Source organism: Gossypium hirsutum, chromosome D11 (genome assembly GCF_007990345.1).
Source record: "Gossypium hirsutum isolate 1008001.06 chromosome D11, Gossypium_hirsutum_v2.1, whole genome shotgun sequence".
In the NCBI taxonomy this organism is placed as follows: Eukaryota; Viridiplantae; Streptophyta; class Magnoliopsida; order Malvales; family Malvaceae; genus Gossypium; species Gossypium hirsutum.
In genome coordinates, this window is record NC_053447.1 from 1,778,082 (window position 1) to 1,801,907 (window position 23,826).

At 31.8% G+C, this 23,826-nt stretch overlaps 4 protein-coding genes across 5 annotated transcripts; 2 read left to right on the plus strand and 2 right to left on the minus strand.

Annotated features, from left to right (window-relative positions):
* Positions 1 to 2,042: 2,042 nt before the first annotated feature.
* Positions 2,043 to 3,807, plus strand: LOC107904492 (elicitor-responsive protein 3). Its single transcript, XM_016830882.2, has 5 exons — positions 2,043 to 2,345; positions 2,803 to 2,868; positions 2,998 to 3,124; positions 3,371 to 3,485; positions 3,576 to 3,807. The coding sequence occupies exons 1-5, from the start codon at positions 2,279 to 2,281 to the stop codon at positions 3,645 to 3,647; spliced, it is 447 nt and encodes a 148-aa protein (XP_016686371.1). The 5' UTR covers positions 2,043 to 2,278; the 3' UTR covers positions 3,648 to 3,807.
* A 696-nt stretch (positions 3,808 to 4,503) lies between these two features.
* LOC107904491 (methyl-CpG-binding domain-containing protein 13) lies at positions 4,504 to 9,833 on the minus strand. 2 transcript variants are annotated; one of them, XM_016830880.2, is made up of 8 exons: positions 9,603 to 9,832; positions 8,899 to 9,054; positions 8,327 to 8,428; positions 7,852 to 7,980; positions 7,605 to 7,700; positions 7,195 to 7,338; positions 6,855 to 6,918; positions 4,504 to 6,745 (listed from the first exon to the last, which is right to left on the minus strand). In XM_016830880.2, exons 1-8 carry the CDS (start codon positions 9,684 to 9,686, stop codon positions 4,776 to 4,778), a joined length of 2,745 nt encoding a protein of 914 aa, XP_016686369.1. In that variant the 5' UTR covers positions 9,687 to 9,832; the 3' UTR covers positions 4,504 to 4,775. The 2 variants fall into 2 exon arrangements, with proteins under 2 accessions (XP_016686369.1, XP_016686370.1); XM_016830881.2 differs by lacking the exon at positions 7,195 to 7,338 and having other exon boundaries at positions 9,603 to 9,833.
* Positions 9,834 to 11,130: 1,297 nt separating this feature from the next.
* Positions 11,131 to 14,100, plus strand: LOC107904490 (general transcription factor IIE subunit 2). Its single transcript, XM_016830879.2, has 5 exons — positions 11,131 to 11,362; positions 11,881 to 12,178; positions 12,727 to 12,858; positions 12,964 to 13,080; positions 13,634 to 14,100. The coding sequence occupies exons 2-5, from the start codon at positions 11,918 to 11,920 to the stop codon at positions 13,973 to 13,975; spliced, it is 852 nt and encodes a 283-aa protein (XP_016686368.1). The 5' UTR covers positions 11,131 to 11,362; positions 11,881 to 11,917; the 3' UTR covers positions 13,976 to 14,100.
* A 7,508-nt stretch (positions 14,101 to 21,608) lies between these two features.
* LOC107903059 (LIM domain-containing protein PLIM2b) lies at positions 21,609 to 23,276 on the minus strand. The gene is made up of 5 exons (XM_016829118.2): positions 22,984 to 23,276; positions 22,547 to 22,637; positions 22,399 to 22,415; positions 22,221 to 22,310; positions 21,609 to 22,139 (listed from the first exon to the last, which is right to left on the minus strand). The coding sequence occupies exons 1-5, from the start codon at positions 23,116 to 23,118 to the stop codon at positions 21,864 to 21,866; spliced, it is 609 nt and encodes a 202-aa protein (XP_016684607.1). The 5' UTR covers positions 23,119 to 23,276; the 3' UTR covers positions 21,609 to 21,863.
* Between the last annotated feature and the right edge of the window lie 550 nt (positions 23,277 to 23,826).

Sequence of the window (23,826 nt, forward strand, 5' to 3'; positions counted from 1 at the left end):
AAACGTTACACCAATAAATTTAGCTATAACTTTGTTAACAATTGAACTTGAAATTTTGAAATTTGAAAGTAAAGAGAATAATTATTGAAAATAAAAGTATAGGGACTAACTTCTAAATTTGGGAAGCTTATAGGACTGATGACATATTTTAACCAGAGATTATTATACCTGGTTTACAAGGAAATCTCCTCGTTCTAAAAAGGGTCTTTCTTTTTCGGCCGAAAGAAAAACGGGTCTTCAGTGGGGATACAAAATAATAGCCCATTGAAGAAAGGGGGAAAGAAGAGGAAAAAGAAAATAAAGAAAATAAATAAATAGAAATGGAAAAGGAAATCTAAAAGAAAAGAAAGTACATATATTAAATTTGGTAAAAAAGTAAAAAATGGTTAAAATTTTCCAATTGTCCCTGAACTTTGCAAAAGTTATGACTTTAGTTCCTATATTTTAATTTGATTATTTTTAGTCCTATACTTTTTAAACTTCAAATTTTCAGTAATTACAAAACGATAATTATTAAATTAATTAAGTTAAAGTATTTCATAAATATTACGTAGCAAACATGTCATTATATGCGTAATACCATGTTAACTTCTTATTCTCACGTATTACTCATTAAAATTTTAGCTAATGGATTAACGACTATAATTTGCATCAAAATTAGAATTTCAAAATTCAAAAAGTATAATAACTTAGAATGATCCAATTGGAGCATATGTATTAAATATATAATTGTATGCATAATATATGATTAGTAATTGAATTTAAACAAACATATTTAACTACTATTGTTTGAGACAAGACTAAATATTTCAATTTTCAAAAAGTACAAAAACTAAAATCGATCAATTTTGAAGTACAATAACTAAATCCATAACTTTCACAAAATATAAGAACTAAAGCAAAACTTAACCGAAAAAAATACTAGAATTAGTCGTACAATTTTGACCCAAGTTAATAGTTGGGTGACTATAACATAATATATCGATGATATTAGTCATATAGTAATCCTTTAAAGTTGGTTGACATAAATGAAAACTTATTCGAATAAAAATAATCGATTTTGTAGTTTAAAACAAGGGTTAACTATGCCCAAAGTCACTAAACTATTAGTAAATTTATGTTTTGGTCACTCAACTTAAAAAAGTTACAAAGTAGTCACTAAACTATTCAAATGTGTTCATTTGAGTCATTGAGTTGTTAAAATTGTTGTTACATGACATTCTCTCTTCGCACTGCTGACACTAATCGAAAACTCTCATTCACCTTCTCTTCTACAGTTCAATTATTTTTCATGAAATAACTTTAAACATCAAGAATTAGCGAACCGAAATCCAAACTACTTTTTTCTTCGATCTTTGACATTGATCGTTAGATCAACTTGGATCTAAGATATGTTATTTTACTCGTCAATAGGTATTGATCTACGATATCGATCATCGAGTTGTTGCTTGGAGCTTGCTAGTTGGACTTTCAAAAAAAATTAACAACCCAATGTCGTAAATAAAGACTTTTGAAGAGTTCAATGACTTAAATGAAAACTTTTAAATAATTAAGTGATCATTTTGTAACTTTATGAAGTTGAGTGACCAAAACTTAAAATTATTACCAGTTTAGTGACTATGGGTGTAGTTTACCCTTCTTATTTTCACACATGGTGGTTGCGTAGTTGAATTGACTAGTTTATAGAGTTGTCCATGGGCCGAGCCCTAACAAATTTTAGACTCGGGCTCGGCCCAATCTGAAAATGAGGTTAAATTTTTTACCCAAGCCTTGCTAAGATTATAGATGCTAAACTCAGATTCGGCCAGTATTAAATTTAAAATATATATTATTATATAAAACAAATTTAAAATTATAGTATATCAAATATACTACAAACATTAAAACAAATGTTTTCCAACAAATTGAAAATATATTTAAAAAACTGAAATAAATATTTCCCAAAAAATATTAAAAAAATATGTATCGGGCCGGGCTCGGATAAAAAATAGAATCCATTTTTTTGTATAAGCTTATATTTCGAACTTATATTTTTATCCAAACTCTCCAATTTGATGAACCAATCTTCAAACCTACTCATGGAAAACTCTACTAGTTTGTCCGCAGATGTCGATAATTCCTTTTACAGTATCTTTGTAGAAAGCTTTATTTAGAAAGAGAATCCAATGAGATAGAAAGCAAAATCATTCTCCTTTATATATATTGGTCTCTGGGATCTGAATTTTTTTGACACAGTTTTCTTTCTTTCTTTTTCTCGGTTTCTACTCTCCAAAACATCATGCCTCAGGGAAAGCTTCAAGTTGTCCTTGTTAGTGCCAATGGTCTCGAGAACACAGATTTTCTCTGTGAGTTCCGCTTTTCTTTTCTTTTTTCTCGTTAATTTGAAATCTGATTGTCATTTTTTTTTGTTTAATCTTAATTTCGAACATATCTGTTAAGATCTGAGTACATTCGATTACTTTTAGATGTTTCTGTTATGATCTCATGACAATTTTTGATCAGATCAAGAACGTTTAGCCAATCTAAACTAAATTTTTTATCATACGATGGATCTGATCTGAATTGCATTGATGAACAGCGGAAAGAATTGCTTGTAGATTTATTACTTGGAAGTGATAATTTATATTAGTTTAGCTTTCGTTTTTCCGCCATATAGTTGCATATCGTGTTGACACTAGCGTGCTATTTTCGAATTATATATATTTATATATTGAAACATTGTATCTCCGTAAGTATTGGAAACGAATACTCGAAAGAATATGGTGTAATGTTTCTGAGAAATTAAATTTTGGAAACGAGCAGGTAACATGGATCCTTACGTGCTTCTTACTTGCCGAACACAGGAGCAGAAAAGCAGTGTTGCATCAGGTTTGGGAGCTTTATAGATCAATCTAAATTCTCAACAAATTTATTCATCTTGTTGATCGATGGATCAACTATCACGATTCAAACTTTGCTTACATTTGATAGAGTTTTTGAAACAATAAATTTTCTCAGGAAAAGGATCAGAACCAGAATGGAACGAGGATTTCATATTCAACATCTCCGAAGGTGCTTCGGAACTCGCACTGAAAATAATGGACAGTGATACTGGTTCTCAGGATGATTTCGTGGGAGAAGTAGCGTGAGTGTCGTATATGGATAGATATAAACTGGACTCGGGTTTCTCTGTTTTTATTTTATTTTATTTTTTTCATGTATTTGAAGGGTCATATGTTATACTCATCCAAAATTACTTTGGATATACAAGTGTTAGACACGAATACAATAAGAAAAAAGGAAAATAAAATAAATATTATTAATGTAGACAAATTCCAATATATATATAATAAAATGGCTTCTGAAGAAGAGCTTTTTTTATGCTTTTCAGTATACCACTGGAGCCTGTATTTATCGAAAGAAACATTCCCCTTACTGCATATACTGTTGTCAAGGATGGAGAATATCGTGGGGAGATTAAACTTGGTCTCACTTTCACCCCCGAGGTAATTTTTTTTTTCACAAATTTGAAGTGGTTTTTGGATTGATTATTTCCAGCTAACTAAAATGCAAGAACTTGAATTGGTTCAAAACAGGAACGTGAAAGCAGGGATTTTGAAGTTGAAGAATCTTTTGGAGGGTGGAAGCAGTCTTCATACACTGATTAGGCAGGCCACTTATAGTTTTCAACCTTAATTCCCGTTTCAAGAAATAACTATTAAGTTTGATTTTCGGACCATGTTTGGTTGGATGTTATTACCATGTTGTCTTTTTACTGCAGTTAACTGTGACACTGGGAAATTATTACTGATTGAAATGTTTGCCTAATTTGTACTCTGGAGATTTAGTAACATGTTGGTTCTTGGATTTGAGCAAGAGATATGGTTTGGCTGGTTTTTAAGTAAGCCCGTAAATTTTGAACACGAAAAAAAACACATGGGTTAAAAAACGTACTGTTAGTCCCTGTACTTTGACAATTCGAGAATTGGTTAGAAATTAAGCCTTCAAACTATTTTAAATATAAGTCCCAATAATTGTTAATATTTTTGTGAAAATTTGTCAATTTTACGTGTTGATTAACTTCCCCTCATATAATCTGTCGTCAATAATAAACACGTTAAAGTTAACCATGGCAATGATTAGACTAGAATTTTAAAATTTAAATTTTTAGATAAAGTACAAAAAAAGTCACTCAACTATTCAATTCGTCCTATTTTAATCACTCAACCCAACTATTAATATCTTTTGTTTTAGTCACTCAACTTTTTGAAAAGTTATATATTAATATTTAATAGTTGAGTAACTAAAATGAAAAAAAAAGTAATAGTTGAGTGATTAAAATAAAAAAAACTGAATATATGGATGACTATTCATGTACTTTACCCTGAATTTTATAAACTTCAATGACAATTAAAATCTTATTTTCAATTTCAAATCATTCAACAATCAAGAGACACTTATCAGGCAGATTACTGTCCTTTAAAATCTAATGAACACCCAAAACTGATGCAAGGGAAAACCAAGAAGCTAACAACACCTTGGATTTTAAAGCAAGACCTACAGTATCTTTAACATAAGATTAAGAGTTCAAGGTGTAATGTCTTTAGATTAACAGCGATGTACTTTTAAACTAAGCCATTTACCCTATATTTTGTTTTCTTCTAAGGAAAGCATGCCAGAATACAAAAAGCTACAACACCACCGAGTCAAAAAAACCCAAAAAAGATGCCAGTTTCAAAAAGAAGTATCTAACCGGAACTTGTCTTGCTTCCTTTAGTAAAGCTATGTATAGGATTTTACCTTGCCTGGTAATTCGTTTTGCCGGTCCTGTAAGATTGTTGAGCATTGATTGTAGCGCTGTTGGGTAAGCTTACGTTTCCGGGGGGAAGGAATGGAGGATTGGAAGGGAACTGTTGTTGTTGTTGCAGAACAGGTTGTTCCACGGTAAATACTTGCGACGGGATATCACTTTGGAAAATGTTGGGGAAGCCGTAATCTGGCAGTGCAAAGTTTCTCTGAAAAGTAAAACTGTCCTCTGCAGCACTAGAACCTGTAAGAGTATTGAATGGGAACTTGAAGTATGGATCAGAGCACAGGCTACCGAATGGAATTGCAGATGGCAGGCCCCCCGGATTCTCATTGTTCAGTCCTGTAGGAATGGTTTGGTTTTGATGAGGCTCTTTGCTCTTGTTTAATGACTCGTTGTGAGATGAATTGGTTCGGTATGTAAAGTCTTGATGTTCAAGGGCCACTCTTGGTCCAAACTCGAGTTGTTGAGATGATTTCTCCGTCAGATTCGCTGAAGGCAAATTCACATTTCTAGCTTTGCTATCGTAAGACTTTTGAGCTGCCAAGTTGAGGAATTGTTCATTGGACAAAGAATTTGCCATCAGCTCAGGTGCATGTCCAGCAAGTCGTTTTGAAGACCGCTGTTGCGAACCGGCATCCTTCTTCTTAGATCTAATTGTGTTAATAAGAGTTTTTCTACAGCAGCTGTTTTCAGTTGTAGTTTCAGCTAGATTCTTCCGTGGCTGGATATTAGCAATAGGCGCTGAAACAAGTCCTTCGTTGATAGCATCCTCTAACGGTATTGCACCTGTAAGAGTTTTGATTGCAAATTCCAGGCACGGGTCAGAACAAAAGAAAGGGTGTAGGTCTGACTTGCTGTCACTGTCCTGGGTTCCCACCATTTGTGGTTGCTCTGCAAGAATTGTTCTATCTTCGTGGGGACTTATGTTATTGATTACTGTACCAAGAACTGCTGGAGAAGCTTGATTCGAGACCGTGACATCAAGGCCAACATTTAGCTGCTGAGTTGCTTTATCCGCCAAAACACATGGTGGTTTTGCTTCGGTTTTTCCAGACTTTCTGGTTGTATTCTGGATAGCTACTTCAGCAGACAATCCATTGCCAACCGGCTCATGTTCAAGCCCAGCAAGTCGTTTTGAAATGCGACGAGGCAAGTCAAGCTCTTTCATCTTCTTGACCTTGCTCGAGTTCTTATTTTCTAAATTTCTTCTCTTGCTTTCCATCCTCGTTTTCCCTAGATACTTCTCTTGCAGGACACTGGAAGCTGCAGTTGAAACAAGGCCTTCAGCGGAAGCATCCTCATGTGGTACCCCACCTCTAGGAGCATTCACCCTAAACTCTAGGCACGGGTCTGAAGAAAACATAGGCTGTACTTCTGATTTAGTGTCACTAGTCCTATCAATCTCCAACATTTGTGGTTGCTTTCTGAGAATATCTTCATCTTCAATGGGCTTTATGGTCTTCGCTAACCCACGGCGCGGTTTAACTTTTGGATAAGCAGAGGGTTGCTTTGCCACCTCTGGATTGGAGCAAACATTTAACTGCAGAGGTGATTCCTTCTCTAAAACACATGGACCATTGGCTTCCTTTTGGCAAGGGTTCACACGTTCAAGGCCACTAGCCACCGGCTCAGGTTCAAGCTGATCAAGTCGATTTGAAGACCCATGAGGCAAATCAAGCTCTTTCTTATTCTTTGACTTGCCAGAATTACTAGAGCTTATATTGCTTTTCTCCTTTTCATCATCAGCAGCGGTTGAAGCAAGCATGTTATCAGCGGAGACTATTTTACCCTGCTCTCCATTGGAAGCTTTATGAGCTATCGAGCTGCTCTGACTGGATTTTTCTGCAGTCTTGGGATTCCTTTCTGTAGCAAGCCCAGTATCAGCACAGTCCTTGTCAATTTGGCCTTCCTTGGAGATCTCGGTTTCTAGACCAGATAAGTCAGATGTCTCCCCATCTGCAGCCAAAAATTCACTTATGTTTCTCACATAAGTCAATCTGCCCAACTCAAATACTCAAGTTGGTTGTTCAGGATTAAAAGGGATTATAAATTTTCCACCCTTTACCTGTTACAAGCTGCCGCTTGGTGGCAAGAAGCTTCACTTTCTGCCTTTTAGCTTCCGGGAGTTGCTAATATACACAGAAGGCAGGATAAACTCACTCATCTAAATTAAAATGTAATATATGTCTCTGAAATATATTCTGTTTCTAATATTAGCCTACGTGTCTTACCCTATCCAGCAGATAGACTTGTCCAGAAAACATGATCTTACACTATGCCATTCAATAAATGATAAGGGTATTTTAGTTTTGACACGGTATGCATCATGGAAATTATTTGATAAATCAAGCATGTGAACCATGATAAACATAGCAAGAAAACGCAGAAGCTAAGTCCAAACTTACTGATCCATCTTCATCAGTTAAATTTTGATCATCATTGGACTTTGGTGGCAAAAAAGCACTTCTAGCAATCTCTCCAGTTTCTAGATAGTGAAGAACAGCCTTTTTCGAGCGAAAAACATATCCGCTAACTGGATCAGTGTAATACTGTAGCATTCATAATTATTACAGATCAACATTTGCAAATACTAGGCATGTTTAAAGGAACCATAGGTTTATAACTCCATCAACATGCAGCAGTTAGTTCATTATACTGCCATGCTGTAGTTTGAAGCAATATGAGCACAAGACTTGTGGCAAATATTTTTGGTATGCATGCATGAAAATCAAGGAATGAATGAATGAGTTGGATTTGTCCATGTATGAAGGATTAGGCTAGGGGGAACTGCAAGAATTAGAAAGTAACTTCATACCGGATCTTTTCGGACTCCATTTGCATTCCTTTGGATCTTGATTTCCTTAATCCATCCTGCTGGTAAATCATCCACTGTTGATTTCTCAATCACAACCTAAGTTTTACAAAATCCAAGACAGCATATCTCATTCGGTAGCAGTAAAATAAAAATAAACTATATCTCATAAAAGGTATCCTAAATATAGTACAACTTTTATGTATTTTAGTATAAGCAAATAATAGCAAAAGGATTTTCGAGAACCAACTTTCTTTCTAGAGTAGGCGGCTTGTTTCTTTTTGTTAGTTTTTCTATTTCTCTGCTCCGCTTGTTTAAGAAATCGAAATACCGCTGGCTTGGAATAGAATCTCAATCCAGTTGATGGATCAACATATATCTGCAACAAGAAAGCAGCTCAATAAAGATAAAATTGAAATATTACAAAGAGACAAAACAAGCTTAAAGTTCCTTATGTTAGTAAATGCATGGTCATAAAAGAACTTTTTAATTAGAAATCTAGTTCGTGTATGTGTCTGTATAAATGATCTAATTCAGATATCAGTGGGGACGTAGGACAAGCCATGCATGCTCATTGACAAAGTAGCCATTAATGCCGAACCAGCAATGGGGTAGTTATGCAAAAGCTAATGCACAATAATATAATATTACAAATTCCACGTGGTACTAGAAGATAGAAAAAGCACCATGATTCCTATTCAAAAAAGGAAAAACAAATTTCATACCTTGACTCGCTTTCCAATGAATTCACCACTCTTATGGGTTTTTACCTCCACGAACCAATTCTTAGGTAACCATTCCGGACATTCATTTTCTTTTACAGCAGCCTATACAATGATCAAATAATTAAAAAGTAAAAGAAAAGGGCAGCAAACTCACATTTATGTGACCGTTTGCAGGGGCCATTTTAACTTAACACAGGATGCCAAGATAAGACTGCAAATGTTTCTTTCACATAACATGAGTTTGTTAAGGAGAAAGGAAAAGATTTAAATTAGTTGTTACAGGATGCTAAAATGGATTTTGGATAATTTAACAGTAATCTATCGGTTACACCGTGAAGAAACAGGTGGAGACTATGAACTTGTTTGAAATGTTACCATAATTGATTGTACAAGATACAATAGTTCGTTCTTAGTTTTATATATACTACTTTTAAGCTCTATACTTTTGGAATAGAATCTAAATCCAGTTGATGGATTAACATATATCCGCAACAAGGAAAGCAATCTATATGATGACTGAATAAAAGAATACAAATGTATAAAAGTACAACTAATTAATTATCCACACATACATTCACTTGGCTGTTCGTTGACGGTTTTGTAATTTGCTTTAAAGTTAGCAACCTGTCATCACATTGTTTGCTTTCCGTTTTGGTTTCGGTTTTGGTGTAGCGAATAAGATCATCCTTGGTAAAGAATTTTTGACCAGTTGCCAGGTTTACATAATGCTACAAAAGAGAACAAGAAATATAGAAATCAATGTTTCGGCGCCACGTAACGTCTTCTGACCGAAAGACGACAAAGACAAACATTCCAATGTCTTAAAAACTCTTCATACAGAACAAAATCGACTTGTCGGTACGCATTATACACACACATTTACTGCCAAGTGCCAAGTACTAACTATTCAAAGAACTATTTTCATGCAATATATCCTAAAATGCAAAATCAACAGAATCCAGCCTTAATCCCTCACTGTTTAGCCTCCAAAAACTTATAATTCAACAAAATGGAACCCTCATTTATTTCATTAACCTTCACATTCAACATGCACAAATCTAGGTATATCATTTAACAACATTCATTCACATGCAAATAAAAAAACGGGTCATCGGCCAATACAAGCTCCATAATCTTAATCTTAAAACTTGATCAGTCCACATCACTCTTAATTCACTAAAATTCTTCGAAAAAACAGCTAATTTTCTGTTAAACTAAAACATCAAACCAAATAAAAGTAAAAAGAAAAACCTAGAAAAAACGATAATTAACAAACCGTGATTCTGCGGCCGGTCTTTTGGAATCTGAACTCTTGGGTCCAGCCAGCGGGAAGCCAGTCCGGTGAAGTTTCTTCAGTCATTATCTCCGGAAATTAGATTTCCGGCAATCAAATGTATTTTTTTTCGTTTTATTTATTTTTGAATTAGAGGAGAAGTAGTGAAGAAGAGTTGTTTTCGTGAGGTTTTTGACTGAGCTTTGAACATTGGGAGTTTGTCTGAGAAATGAAATTGTCAGCTGAACGACAAAAAATACAACGACGTGTAAGTCGAAAACCAGCACGTGGACTATTATTTTTAAAGATTCCTAAAAGGCAATTCAATTTGTTTTATTTTTTACGTATTATAAATATTTAAAGGAATAATCATAATTTTAACCCCAACCTTTATTCATTTTATCATTTTAGCTCTTTTTGTGTTTGATCCTCAATTTTTAAATTTTAGTGAAATGATTTTAGTGAAATTGCTCGCTTTTGAATGGAAACAAAAATTGACTGAACTATTTAAATTTTAATAATATTGATGTGACCACTAATAAGACAAATCATGTATAATTTATAAAAATTAAAAAATATTTAAAAAATAAACAAATTTAATAAATTTAATAAAAACATTTAAAAAATAATTCCATATTAACAATAAAATATAAGTAAAACCTAATGTAAGTTGTCACGTCAATACCATTAATAGTTTAACAATTTAGTTAATTTTTTGTCAAAAAATAAACAATTTAATTAAATTTTAAAAGCTGAAATTAACTTAAAAATAAATGTTAAAATGATAAGTAAATATTAAGAGACTATTTATTTTTATTTCATATTTATATAGAATAAGAATATAAGATACCTATAAAATAGATTTATTATCCAAAAATAAATAAATATTATCTCTACTAATAGTTAAGTATTTATTATGAAAAATTTAAGTGAACACCAACTAAATTAAAAAATAAATTAAAAACTTATTTTTAGTTAAATAATAAATATATTTACAAGAATAATTATATATTTTCATTTTCTATATAAAACCTTCTAATTAAATTAAAATTTTAACTTTAGTTGGCACATGAACTTGTAGTTCGTCACTTAAGTTGATAGTTCTGCACTAATACTATTAGGTTATATAGCATTGATAACCAATCTCTTAGTGTCACATGGTAGTCTCTCAATATATCATATGATATTTATAATTTTTAAAAATTAAAAAGAAACTTTAAAAAATATATTTTCTTTTGCTTCAAGAATGAACCTCGACAAAAAAAATTATACTATTTTCTATTAATTTATTTATTTTTAAAGAATTTTTAGATTTATATTTATTACATAATATACTGATAAGTTGTCACGTGTCACTACTAGATTAACTATCAATGTCACATAGCACAAACTCACGATATTAGAGCATAAATACAAACATGAATGATTGAATACAGATTCAGATATTAACAAAATACTTTTGAACAAATTTAAGGACAAACTAGATATTAATCCTATTTAAAATATAATTTTAGCTAAAAAAAACTGACGGCGTTACCTTCGACGAGAAAGCAGCTGAGTTCTTCGCTGTGAAAAGGGTTTTTTGGGGGCATATCCCTGAAGTTTTGCTTATTCATTTTCAAGGACCTCAGTCTTCCTTCCTTTATCAAACTACGGTCAAACAAAGGGGGGAATATTTTAATTTCTTTTGGGGTTTAGAAAAACCAAAGGGAAATTGAAGCCCCAATAGAGCGATAGAAGAGAAAAGCCCTACAAACACAAAGGTTTTCGCTTTTTCCCCCTTTTACTATCTTCAATTCATTGAATAATTTTCTTTAATGAACCGATTGTTTTCAAATCTCCATTTTGACTGTCAGTTGTCAAAATCATTTCTTTTTATATATTCTCATGTTGATAATTTGATTAATTATGGAATGCAAAGATTGGGTTTCTAAATTTTGGTTCAAATTAGATATGGGTTTGGAAGATCCATCCATTGATGTGTTTTTAAGACGAAATTAGATGGAGTTAAAGCAATATTCAAGATTTAACCATTTATTAAATTAGGGTTTAGGATCCAATCTTCATTTTTTTTTTTGATATGAATATTCTTGTTTGCTTATGGAATTTTTGTCCATGGTACCTTTGTAACATATCAGATTGGAATTTTTTTGGATTTCTGAATATATACATATATATTTATTTATCTTTCATGTTTGATTTATGATCCAATCATCACATATGGTGAATTAGCTTTTATTTTAGATTTTCAGCATTGTTTTTGCAATTGGTGTTTCTCCAGGTTTTGAGAGTTGTGAAGGTTAAGAAATTCTTCAGTAATGGCATTGCAAGAGAAGCTGGATAGATTTAATAAGCAGCAGGAGAAGTGTCAGTCGATGCTCTCCAACATCGCCGCGAAATCATCATCATCTAGGGCAGCCGTGGCTCCAAAACCAGCACCTGCACCGCCTTTTTCTGGTGCAAGGCCTTCTGCTCCTGTCAAATTCTCAAATGATACTGAGAGGCTTCAACATATTAATAGCATCAGGAAATCTCCTGTTGGAGCTCAGATGAAACGTGTTATCGACATTCTTTTTCAGGTTCTTTAGCCATTTTCAGTTCAATCTTTATGTGGTTGATGCAAATAATTGATATTATTCGTTGTTAACATATGTAAATGATATTTATCGTTGTAAGGATGGATCTGTTATGCAGCAAATTTCTATAATGTTTTAGATAACTTTTAGAGTAGTTGATTCAAGTGATTGGATGTTAGTTCGAGATAGCAACCCGTAGGTCCTTACGGGACTGCTGTTCTATGCTTTTGTAGCCTTTTTAAGTCGAAAATGATAGGGTTTCCGTGCTGTATTCTAACATTATTTCAAGTGTCTGGTAAAAGACTGTAGGTTTGGGATTCTACTAAGTCATTAATCGTCGAGTAGTTAATATATTGATGGTTTGATTTTACATCAAAGAATGGTGGGGAGCTTGAAATGTTATACGGTATTCACTTTTTGAGATCTCATAAAAAACTTTTAGTTGGCGTTACTATGGACTTTACATGTTTCTTTGTTTCTTCTTGTGCTTCACAAGGAGCTGAAAACTTTTAACTATTTCAATGCTGTATGCTATATATTCATGGCTGCAGACAAGGCAAGCTTTCACACCGGAACAGATCAATGAAGCATGTTATGTCGATGTGAATGGCAATAGAGATGTTTTTGAGGGCTTGAGGAAAAATCCAAAAGTGTACTATGATGGAAAGCGCTTCTCGTACAAGGTGACATTTTCTTCTTCTTCTTCTTCTTTTTTTATAATAAGCATTGCCCCTATTGCTTAGTGTCTTTCTTAAAGGATTGCAATTTTGTATATGTTATTCTTACAGGCTAAGCATGATGTAAAAAACAAGAATGAACTTCTTGTTTTGATTCGGAAATTTATAGAAGGCATTGCTGTTATCGATCTCAAAGATGCATACCCGAATGTGATGGAAGACTTGCAGGTATAATTAAGTTGATATTTTCCTTCACTTACCATATCAGATTGGTAAAAGTTACCATAGAAGCCCCTATACTAGGAGTCAGATTGCATTTTGCCCCCTGTACTCAAAAAATAGGCAAATTATTTCCTGTAGGTTAGATTAAAACGGAAACTGGTCCTTCTGTAAAACATTTCATCCATTTCTACTATTAAAAACTGGTCCCTGTACCTCAGCTCAATGTACATGTCGCACGCCTTGTGTCATTGTTTGGTTATTTCATCATCTATGCGAATATTTTAGCAATACAAATGGATAGATGTTTTTTTTAACAGAAAGGATCAATTTGCTCTTTGATTTAACATACAGGGACTAATTTGCCCAGTTTTTAGTAGAGGGGGCAAAATGCGATCTGACTCCTAGTACAGGGGCCTCTATGATACTTTTACCTATCAGATTTTGATTTATCAAAGTCTTTAGTGCCGTAATACTTTACCTGGATATGATATGAATGCATGACACGAATACGATATACATTTACCAAACGCGAAAAATCTGGTTATTGTTATATCTGTAGGCTCTGAAAGCTGCAGGTCAGATTTGGCTGCTATCGAATTTTGATTCTCAGGAAGACATAGCCTTCCCGAATGATCCCAGGGTACCTATTAAGGTAGATGATGACCTTAAAGAGTTATTTCGTTCAATTGAATTGCCACGAGACATGCTCGACATTGAGAAAGATCTGCAGAAGAATGGAATGAAACCCGCCACGAACACGGCAAAAAGAAGAGCTGCTGCGCAAGTGCAGGGAATTTCCGCCAAGCCAAAGCCTAAACAGAAAAACAAGGAGTTCTCCAAGAAGGCTAAGCTAACAAATGCACATCTTCCTGAACTTTTCCAGAATCTCAAGAATTCTTGAACCCGGAAAACGGGGTCTCACACATAGACGAAACTAGCTATTCTTCTTGTTTTTTTGTATGTAGCAACATAATTTGATCCAATGATTACTTCTCTTGTAATAATAACAGTAATTTCATTTTCTTACCGATTGGTTCATTTTGATCACCTAACTATGAAACTTAAAATAGTTACTCAACTATTAGGAGATTCTTTTTTCGATTATTGAAGTAGTGGTGGTTTTTAAAATTGGTATAATAGTAATTTTAACTCTCAATATTTATATATTGTGTCAATTTAGTCTTTATTTAAAAAAAACAAATTTATTAGTTAAATTTCATTGAGAATATATATAAAAAATGGAAATACCCCAAAATCTAATATGACAATTTTCATCTCACTCTTTTAAATTTAACCCCAAATGTCACAAAGAAAACTAAAAAGAAAAGAGCAAATTACATAATGTGTAAATGTTATGAGTTAAATTTTTTTAGAATCGAGACTAAATTGATATAATTTATAAATATTGAGGGTCAAAATTACTATTATGTCAATTTTAATAGTTGTTATTGTTAACCTGTTGATGACAAAAAAGACAAAATTGAAATCATAGGGTGATAAAAAGAGAAATTTACTAAGAGTTGAGTAATTATTTTGTAGTTTTTCATACTTGGATGACCAAAAAAGAAATTTATTAATAGTTGAGTTACTATTAATGAAATTTACCCATCATTAAATATATACTGCTCATAATTCAGAAGTCCCACAAAAGCTGAGATCGTATGTACTTCCATTGTTGCATTGCTTGTTCACTGAAACCCTGTTCTGTCCTTTTTTTACTTTTTATTTAATTCAGTGAGTGAAGATTCTTCTTTGTGCCTATTAATAAATTTAAACTCCCCAACATGTTGTAAACCCAGAAACAGCTAGCATGATAGCTATGTTTCAGGAGAAATTAAATTATTCAATGTTCAGTTTTTTGTCTTAAAATTATTGCACATGATTGGAACACTTTAACGAGGCCGGTTACTTGATACGTCTCTTCTCCAAAATTCTTGTACGAAAATCTTTTTTTTTTTTACTATTTAATCAAGTGAATATATTAGAGAGGTCCCTCTATTATAATGACCCGATTAAGTTAATCCTCTTCATTTTAGATGAATCAATTTAATTTATATATTATTAAAATAAATTAAATAAATTTAAACTGGAATAGAATTAATAAATTTAAAAAATATCATTTACATTTTTAAAATTTTTATAAATAATTTTTTTAAATTTTTTATGATTTTATAAATAATTTTTTTTGTTTGGAATCAAATAATAATTGAAAAAAAAATCTCATTACATTTTTTATATGATAATTCTATTTGAATTTGGACTTATTTAATTCTTTTTAATAATATAAAAATTAAATTAATTCAGAGGGACTAATTTGGTCCGGTCCTTATAATACAAAGATCTCCAAACTACTTTAACCTACATATACATATGTCTATATATTCACCTGTTTGCTCTAATACTTCGTTTTTATTAAATATTCATGGCTGACACCTTAACGTAAAACACGATGTTGTATTTAACACTCCACTTTGAGTAATCTATATAAATTGCTTTTCTTTTTCGGTACTTTTGATTTGAAATTCATCGATAACTGTTAAATTTTGATATTTTCAAAAATCTAATACGACAAACATATTATAATATGTGTAATGACATGATAATTTATTATTTTCACATATTACTCTTTAAAAATCTAGTTAATGGATTAACAACTATCATTTGCGTCAATATTGAATTTTCAAAATTCGAAAAGTTTAGGGACTTAGAATGATTCAATTTGAGAATACAAACTAAATCTACAATTATACACTCAGTACATGACTAGTAATTGAGTTTAGCCAAACAAATTTAACTGCTACTGTATGGGTCAAGACTAAAATTTCAAATTTTGAAAAATACAAAAACTAAATTTAACCAAAAAAAAAGGTACAGGGACTAAACTTATAACTTTTGCAAAGTACAAAAACGGATAGCATAATTTAACCAAATCTATAGAATTGGAGGGACCACATTTGCTTGTTAACACAGACTCTTTCTATACGTGATAAAATATAGAACTTGATCTTATTGATATCAATTGTATGTAATATAAAAAGTAAAAACTTTTGATGTTCCTATTGCCTTGTTTTGTTTTGTAATCATGGAAGTAACATCAAAGAAAGCCACCAACAAATGTGGGGTTTGACCTTTAAAACAACAAGGAAAACCATTAAAATATTGTTCCCATTGTTCTTCCTTGTAATAATTTCTTTTTTTCTTCCTTTTTACTGAATGCAAAAGCCACCATTTACACATTAAAATAAATAAATTATTTAAATTTACCAGATTCAGAATCATTTCATCGGTTTTTTTCCCTCAAAATATACTTTTTTAGTCGGTTACCTTTCTTCTTCTTCATCCTCAACTCTTAAAATAAAAAAATTTTCGTTTAAATATTTTATAATTTATAAAATTTTAAATTAATAACGATAAAATTATACTTTAATTTTTTGATAAATATTTAATTTAATTTTTAAAATTACATTTATAATATCATAAGAATATACAATTTAATTCTCTCGGTAAAAACTCAATTGATAAATGGAAGCAAAGAAGAGAACTCGGCATGAAGTTTGATTCTTATTTGCAAAACAAATAAATGTAGTAGATGAGTATGAGAGAAACATATTCCTTTATCTCAAATTGTATCTGTTATACATATACATTACTGCCAAAGAAAGGGGGGAAACATAAGAACTGTTCTGCACTATGATTAAGGATGAAAAAATTTGTATAACTTAATTATACATATTCAAGATCTGCAAAAGACAGAGAGATTAATCAGTTGTGGAGGGGTCTGGTCCGCCTGGAACTGCTCGATATGAAACTTCATAAATTGGTTGACCCTTTTCTGCAACAGATGGCCGTGGGAAATGCTGCTCCGCCGCGGCCATGGGTGTTGGTTCTTGAGGTTTTAGAGTTTTAAGGGTGTGGCGGCGGCAACTTGAGAGGTTGATGTTGGAAAGGATGATGGTGAAGAAGATGAATAAGAATTTGGGAGTAGAAATGATGATCATGATTTTTGATGACGAAACGAAGAAAATGCAAAGATGGTTAATGGAAATTGGGTTTTAAAGAAAAGAGGTTGTTAATAGGAGCAAACCAGTGGTGAAATCTAAGTCAAATACATGTTACTATTAATTATGTTGTAATGGCGGAAATACCCAATCAAACGTGGCTGAATTTGCCCATCATCATCTTTATTAATTATACTCCCAACCAAAACCATAGTGATATTCTAGGGGTAGTGTTGTAAAATTCATAATCGGTAATTAAATAAAAATATAAAAATTTAATAGGAGTAGAAAAATTCTTAAAAGAATTCATAAACTCAATTCAATTGTTAATTACTCTTATTTTTAATTTTTTTTATCAGACCCAAATGCATACTACCAATAAAATTATTAGTTATTTGTTTAATCAATCGAAAAAATTGATCTAATTCTAATATTATTATTGTAAGCGTTTGCAATAAGTCTTAAAACCCTATACCAGAGAGAAGATTGAACCCTTGATCACTGATTAAGGAGGAGGGACTATTTTTTAGATTAATTATTATGATATAACTAGGGCACATTGACGCCCATAGATTTCGAATTTATGGTGTAAAGTTTGAAATTATACGATAACAATATAATTTAATTTTGAAATTAATGTGGATAAGTTTAAACCCTAAATGTCGAGTTATTAACAGAAATTTATAATAATGGATGACCTAATCTTAATTTTAAGAGAAAAATAGGTTGAAGTTGACACTTGTGAGTGTCCACCCTTCCTTCACTACTAAATTTTAATATATATATATAAATAAGGTTTAAGGATTTTAATTTTCCGTAGACATCTAAAAATGAATGGTTCCTAAATTTTATCGTAAACTATATATAGTTAAGTGTCTTCAAGTTATAAATTCCAATCATACCGTAATGGTTATTAACTCGTTAAAATTCGAACAAGGAAATACTTTTAGAGATGTGCAGCATCATTGTAGTATTCTCTTATGGCTTGGCTTCACAACATTATTTGTATAGGCATGCTCGATGAGATAAATCATTCTCCAATTACGGGACATTAGTTTTCATCACGCAAGGCAAATTGAAAGAATTACTTGCACTTTAACATTCCTATCTTTTCTAATTCAACATTGGAGATCAGAGATTCATATGTTTCATTTTCCATGCGGAAAGCGACAATAACATTATAATATAATATGTTGCACTGCTGACGAAGTTTTCAGTGGACAAATGTATTGCAACGGGAAGCTCTAAATTTAATCTACAAGAGATTTTTGTTCGAGTGTTGGGAACAAGTACTAACCTTCCCTCGAATTTCAAAGATCAGTGGGTGAAGCTTAACTAGTTGCAGAGGCACTTTGAGAATCTCTCACAAAATCCAACATCCGCCGAATTCAATTGCCACGCTCGAGTACACATTTTTCATTTATTTAGAAATGTGTTGATGTCAAAAAAAGTCTTATAATTCAATGATTAGATGCCTTGTGATTTTACAATCTTATGGGTAATATCGACTTCCGTTCATTGCCCCTATACCCTCTAAATCTCTCAATTTTCCGTTGGTTTGAAGGTAAAAATAGAACACTCAAACTATAAAATCAATTTCTATAGTTTAAATGATCCGAATATCGTGACCATGAACAACAATTGATACACAACGTTCATTATCTCAAACTGTATCTGGTATACATATACATGACTTCCAAAGAAAGAAAAAATAAATAAATAAATAAGAATTGCTCTGCGCTAAGATTGAGGAAATTTTTTTGCGTAACTTAATTAATATTCAAGATCTGCAAAAATAAATAAATAAAAATATAAAATAAAATCAGTTGTGGAGGGGGTTTGGTCCGCCTGGAACTGTTCGATATGAAACTTCATAAATCGGTCGATTAATCTTTTCTGCAACAGATGGCTGTGGAGACTTAGCTGCTGGGAAATGGAACCATGTTGTTGAGAGCTCCGCCGCCATGGTGGTTGGTTCTTCAGGGTTTATAGTTTTAAGGGTGTAGCGGCGGCAACTTGAGAGGTTGATGGTGGAAAAAATGATGGTGAAGAAGATGAATATGAATTTGGGGTTACAAATGATGATCATGATGATGGAAATGAGAAGATGGTTTATGGAAATTGGGTTTTAAAGAAAAGAGAGGTCGAGTGTATTTAATGGGAGATCATGGTGAAATATGAAGTCAAATACTTGCTACTATTAATTATGTTGTAATGGCGGAAATGCCCTTTAAACGTGGCTGAAGTTGCTCGTTGTGTTATTAATTATACTGCCTAACCATAGTAAGAGAAAGAGAGGACAGGGTAAATCGGTCCTTTTGGATCTGGTGGAGTGTTAAGTTGAAAAACCGTTTCTAAGAAGCTGTTGTAAGCGTTGACTTTACACTCGTTTGGATCGATGTTAATGCCAATTTGTTTTTTTTTTCAAGGCTCAATATTAATTAATTATTATTGATGGTTCTTTTTTCTTGAGGTGAATGAATTCATTGACATGTACCCGAAGCTGTCCAAGACAAATGGCAGGCACCATTACCGTTCCGTTTTCTTCATAACATGCAATGTAATTGCTTCCAAGGAATTCATACGTGTGATGTGATACTAATCATAGTTATTCATATAGGACCGTTCAAACCCTACCAAATTCAAATGTCCACATTTTCTTGATAGGTGATTGTAGACCACACATAGTCTCATTCGATGACGTATTTTTTTTGATGAATTTATCATCTCTTTAAATAACTTTACTTATTTGGGTTCTTATCAAAGTCGAAAAATAAAATTTAGACCGAGAATAATATCGAATCTGTTAAGAAAATCATCAACTCTCAATAAATAACACTTTAAAAATTTTCTTAAAAGAATTAACCTATTGTAAACAATAACCATATCGAATACATATTCATATACACTATATTTCTCCAAATAAGAATAACATGGATGAAACTAATATCTAGATCCAAAATTCATAGGCCATAATCTGATGGATCTGAATCGAATTGAAGTATGAAGTTTAGGATTTACACTGTTTTTTCATGTTTATGATGGTTGTGGAAGAATCATTGAGCTGCCTAAGTTGAAATGTGTTGTAAAAAACATCATTACATATTGTGAAATTATGTCTTGGTTTCTGGTCTGTCTGAACACAAAGTCATCACCACATTTTTATGTTTTGTTTTCAATTATTACCTTAGATTAAATATTTTTCGTAGTCTGAAAGCATACAAATGTTGGGAGGTAGATATTGGAAGTCAATGCTTTGATTATTTTATATTCGTTTTGAAGATTATGAGAAGATTGGTTTATTCGTTTACTGCTAAAACGTACGTGTTATTGATTAAGTCTAGATATGTGTAGGTACCCAATATAAATATCGTCTCTACTTTTTTGTACGGTTAAGGCCACTAATATGTTCATATGCAATCCCAAAAATTCTTTAAAGGGTGACTAAATTATTATTAACTTTATATTTTAGTTATTTAATTTTAAAAAATTACAAAATGCTTATTAAATTATTTGAAAGTTTTCATTTAAGTTAATGAGATATTAAATTTTTTTCTTAAAAAGTCTGGCAATTGAACTCCAAATGACAATTCGAGAATTAGTATGATGGATCAATATCAATTGATAAGTAGAAGAACATACCTTAGATCCAGTTGACTTGACGGTCAATGTCAGAGATCGAAAAAGAAAGTTGGTTCATGAGAACAAATGAACTGCGGAAGAAAAAGAGAAGAAAATCTTTTGATTGGTACAGGCGGTACGAACAAAGAAAGTCATACATCAACGATTTTAACAGTTTAGTGACTTAAATAAATTTTTTTGAATAGTCTAGTGACTGTTGTGTAACTTTTTTAAGTTAAGTAACTAAAACATCAAGTTACTAATAACTTAATGACCTTGAATGCAATTTACCCTTCTTTAAATATATAAAAGATTAAAAAATATTTTTATATTAAACATATATCTATATCCGAGATGTGATTCACATTAATCGGTCAAAAACTAAAAAGAAGGCAATAATTTGAGAGGAAATTTTAAAACCGTATACGTCAACTATATGGAGTTAATGGTCAAAGCGTGCTCGACGGTTGAATATTTTTCCACAACCCATATTTGTTTATTTAATTATTATGTTTAAATAATTATTGTAGACATCTGTCGCCAGTTTGCTTTGAAATAAGTTAGCAACCATTTCTTGTGTATAAATGAAGTAATTTTTAATTATAAAGTTAAATTTAACCTCATTAATTTAATTTTTATTTTTTTTAATTAAATTTAGTTTTAATTTTTTAAAAAGAGCCCAATTTCATTATTAATCTTTTGAAAAAAGTGGAATTAATTTTTTTAACAAAAATATTGACTAAAATGTTAAAATTTTGAAACATGATAACCGCAAGACAATCTCCGTATACTTCATACTTTTTTTTATATGAAATTTAATAATTTTTTAAAATTTTAAATTTTTACAATAAAAAATTAATAACTAAATTAACTCAAAAATACCAAATTAATAATAAATTAAAAATAATCTGACCATTGTTCAACTGGGGCAATTTAAATATAAGGTAACATTTTAATTCCCCTTTGATAAAGTTTTTCACATAATTTAAAACAACAATTAGTTTTTAATAAAATATCAAACAACACTTTTAGACCCCACATTGAACATCTTCATGGGACTAAATCAAGACACATGCATATATCTATATATAAATATCAAACACCAAAATTATACTGAGATTTTAAACCACAAATATTGTCCCATGAAGGTTCAAATCAAAGTATTTTCCTTCATGGATCAGGTTGAGCTTCGGTTCCGGTTCTGTTATATTCCGATTTCGGTTCCGAATCAGATTCGGCATCGAATTTCCCGCCAGAGGGGCTTCTCTTCATCGAAGATGTCTTAGTTAGATGACTGTAACTGCCTTTTTCCTTAAACAATTGAGCGAAATGGTGCTTGCAATACAGGAAACCGTCCAATGCGGCATATGACGATGTTGTAAGAAAACAACCTCCATGTGCACACCTAAAGCAGTTTTTATGGTATATTTCACCTTCCACAGTCACCTGTAATTTACAGGTTGGATGGTATATTCTCGTACTTATGTTTGAAAATATGTCCGAAAAAATTGAAAATGAAAACAATACCTTTTCTAAAGGATAACAAGTTTTCTTACAGACTCCACATTTGTCTTGTGTGCCAGAGAAAAGGGATGCAACTTTGCTTGGTGCCCTTTGCTGTGTAATTAAAAAATATAATATGAATGTATGAAATTTATATATCAAAAAAATAATATAATGTTTTTAGGGCATGGTTGGAGTTTACCAGTCCATTGGGCTTGTCTGAAAATCCATTAAAACAAACCATTGTTAGCCAAAATGAAAATAAAAATGAACCAAAGTATAAGTTAGTTTAGTTTGAAAAGCTTAATCTCGAAATATATATATATATATATATATATAAAAGATGTCACCTTTGGAAGTGTAACTCCCGGTTCCCCTAAAGAATTGCTCAAAGTGAGGCTTGCAATAAAGGTTTCCTTCCCTTTGACAATGGCTTCCCATCTAGGATGAAAATGAAAAACAAAATATAAAAATTAAATTAAAGCAATGCACAGGACAACGAGAAAAGTGAAGATGAATGCATTTAACATCTATGAAAATGGTAGTATTTTCAAACAATGTTTTTTAAATTGAACTGATGATCAAACTGATTAGGTCATCGATTCGTCGATCTGACCAGTTCGATTAAAAAACACTAATTCAACCATTGGTTCAATTTATTTTTTAATTAATTCAACCTGTCTAATCTAATTTAAACATCTTCAGTTTCTTAGTGGAGCAAAGATTGATCATGGAATTCACAATATTATGATTTTAAAAAAAATTATGGTAAATACAGAAAAGGTACCACAAGAAGGCCTTTGCAATGACTGCATCTAAAACAAGTCTTATGATAAGGTACACCATCAACAGATACCATTTCAATGAAATGAACAGTCTTATCACAAGACCTGCATTTCTCTGTCGTCCCACTAAAAGCCATTTTCTTGTAATGAAAAAAAAAGAGGCACAAATGACAATAAGAAAACAAGGGGAAAAAAAGAAAGAAAGAAAAGAAAATGGAGGTTTAATTCAATGGAAGACAACAAGAGTGAGTTTCTAATGTCTGTCTCACAGCATTGATATAGAAAAACCATCCAATTCAAGACTTCACTTTAATTAGCAAATGTTAAAAACAGAGAGATTTTATAGGTTAAAAATTATGTAATGAAAATAAACACATGGATTATGTGAATTGGCGCTTGTTAAGGATACGTAATTAAAGCTCCATCCTTAGGTATACGTAATTAATGCTCCATCCTTAGGTAACACACTTAGAATAGGAGAGATTCATGTTTCTATGGTAGATTCAAAGTTTTGTTGACCAAGTTCTCCAGAGTGATGAGTATCAATTTTTCCTATACATGTGAAACAATCATATATTAATCACAATTTTTTTTAGACATTTGGATTAAGCTTTAATAGGTCCAAATGGAATTAGATTCAACCGGTAAATTAGATGAGAATACTTGTAATTAGAGTTGTTCATGATTGAGCTGGGCCCTAACTAAATTTCAGGCCTAATTGTTAGGTCTAAGCCCGCTTGAAAAATGAGTCTAGATTTTTGACTAAGTTCAACTTGGATAAAAATGTTAAAACCCGAGCCTAGTTCATATTAATTTTTTATATAATTTTTTTAAATATTAAAATA

What these genes read in the sequence shown, in the direction of transcription:
- LOC107904492 (XM_016830882.2), top strand. Translation starts at nt 2,279, where the DNA reads ATGCCTCAGGGAAAGCTTCAAGTTGTCCTTGTTAGTGCCAATGGTCTC. An exon ending in GATTTCGTGGGAGAAGTAGC is followed by an intron (nt 3,125 to 3,370) that starts GTGAGTGTCGTA and finishes TATGCTTTTCAG; the next exon opens with TATACCACTGGAGCCTGTAT. An exon ending in GTCTCACTTTCACCCCCGAG is followed by an intron (nt 3,486 to 3,575) that starts GTAATTTTTTTT and finishes GGTTCAAAACAG; the next exon opens with GAACGTGAAAGCAGGGATTT.
- LOC107904491 (XM_016830880.2), bottom strand. Translation starts at nt 9,686, where the DNA reads ATGACTGAAGAAACTTCACCGGACTGGCTTCCCGCTGGCTGGACCCAA. An exon ending in CAACGAACAGCCAAGTGAAT is followed by an intron (nt 8,429 to 8,898) that starts GTATGTGTGGAT and finishes ATCATTGTATAG; the next exon opens with GCTGCTGTAAAAGAAAATGA. An exon ending in TAACTGATGAAGATGGATCA is followed by an intron (nt 6,919 to 7,194) that starts GTAAGTTTGGAC and finishes TGTGTATATTAG; the next exon opens with CAACTCCCGGAAGCTAAAAG.
- LOC107904490 (XM_016830879.2), top strand. Translation starts at nt 11,918, where the DNA reads ATGGCATTGCAAGAGAAGCTGGATAGATTTAATAAGCAGCAGGAGAAG. An exon ending in TTATCGACATTCTTTTTCAG is followed by an intron (nt 12,179 to 12,726) that starts GTTCTTTAGCCA and finishes TCATGGCTGCAG; the next exon opens with ACAAGGCAAGCTTTCACACC. An exon ending in ATGTGATGGAAGACTTGCAG is followed by an intron (nt 13,081 to 13,633) that starts GTATAATTAAGT and finishes TTATATCTGTAG; the next exon opens with GCTCTGAAAGCTGCAGGTCA.
- LOC107903059 (XM_016829118.2), bottom strand. Translation starts at nt 23,118, where the DNA reads ATGGCTTTTAGTGGGACGACAGAGAAATGCAGGTCTTGTGATAAGACT. An exon ending in ATTGCAAAGGCCTTCTTGTG is followed by an intron (nt 22,638 to 22,983) that starts GTACCTTTTCTG and finishes TTTTCATCCTAG; the next exon opens with ATGGGAAGCCATTGTCAAAG. An exon ending in CTTGTTATCCTTTAGAAAAG is followed by an intron (nt 22,140 to 22,220) that starts GTATTGTTTTCA and finishes TGTAAATTACAG; the next exon opens with GTGACTGTGGAAGGTGAAAT.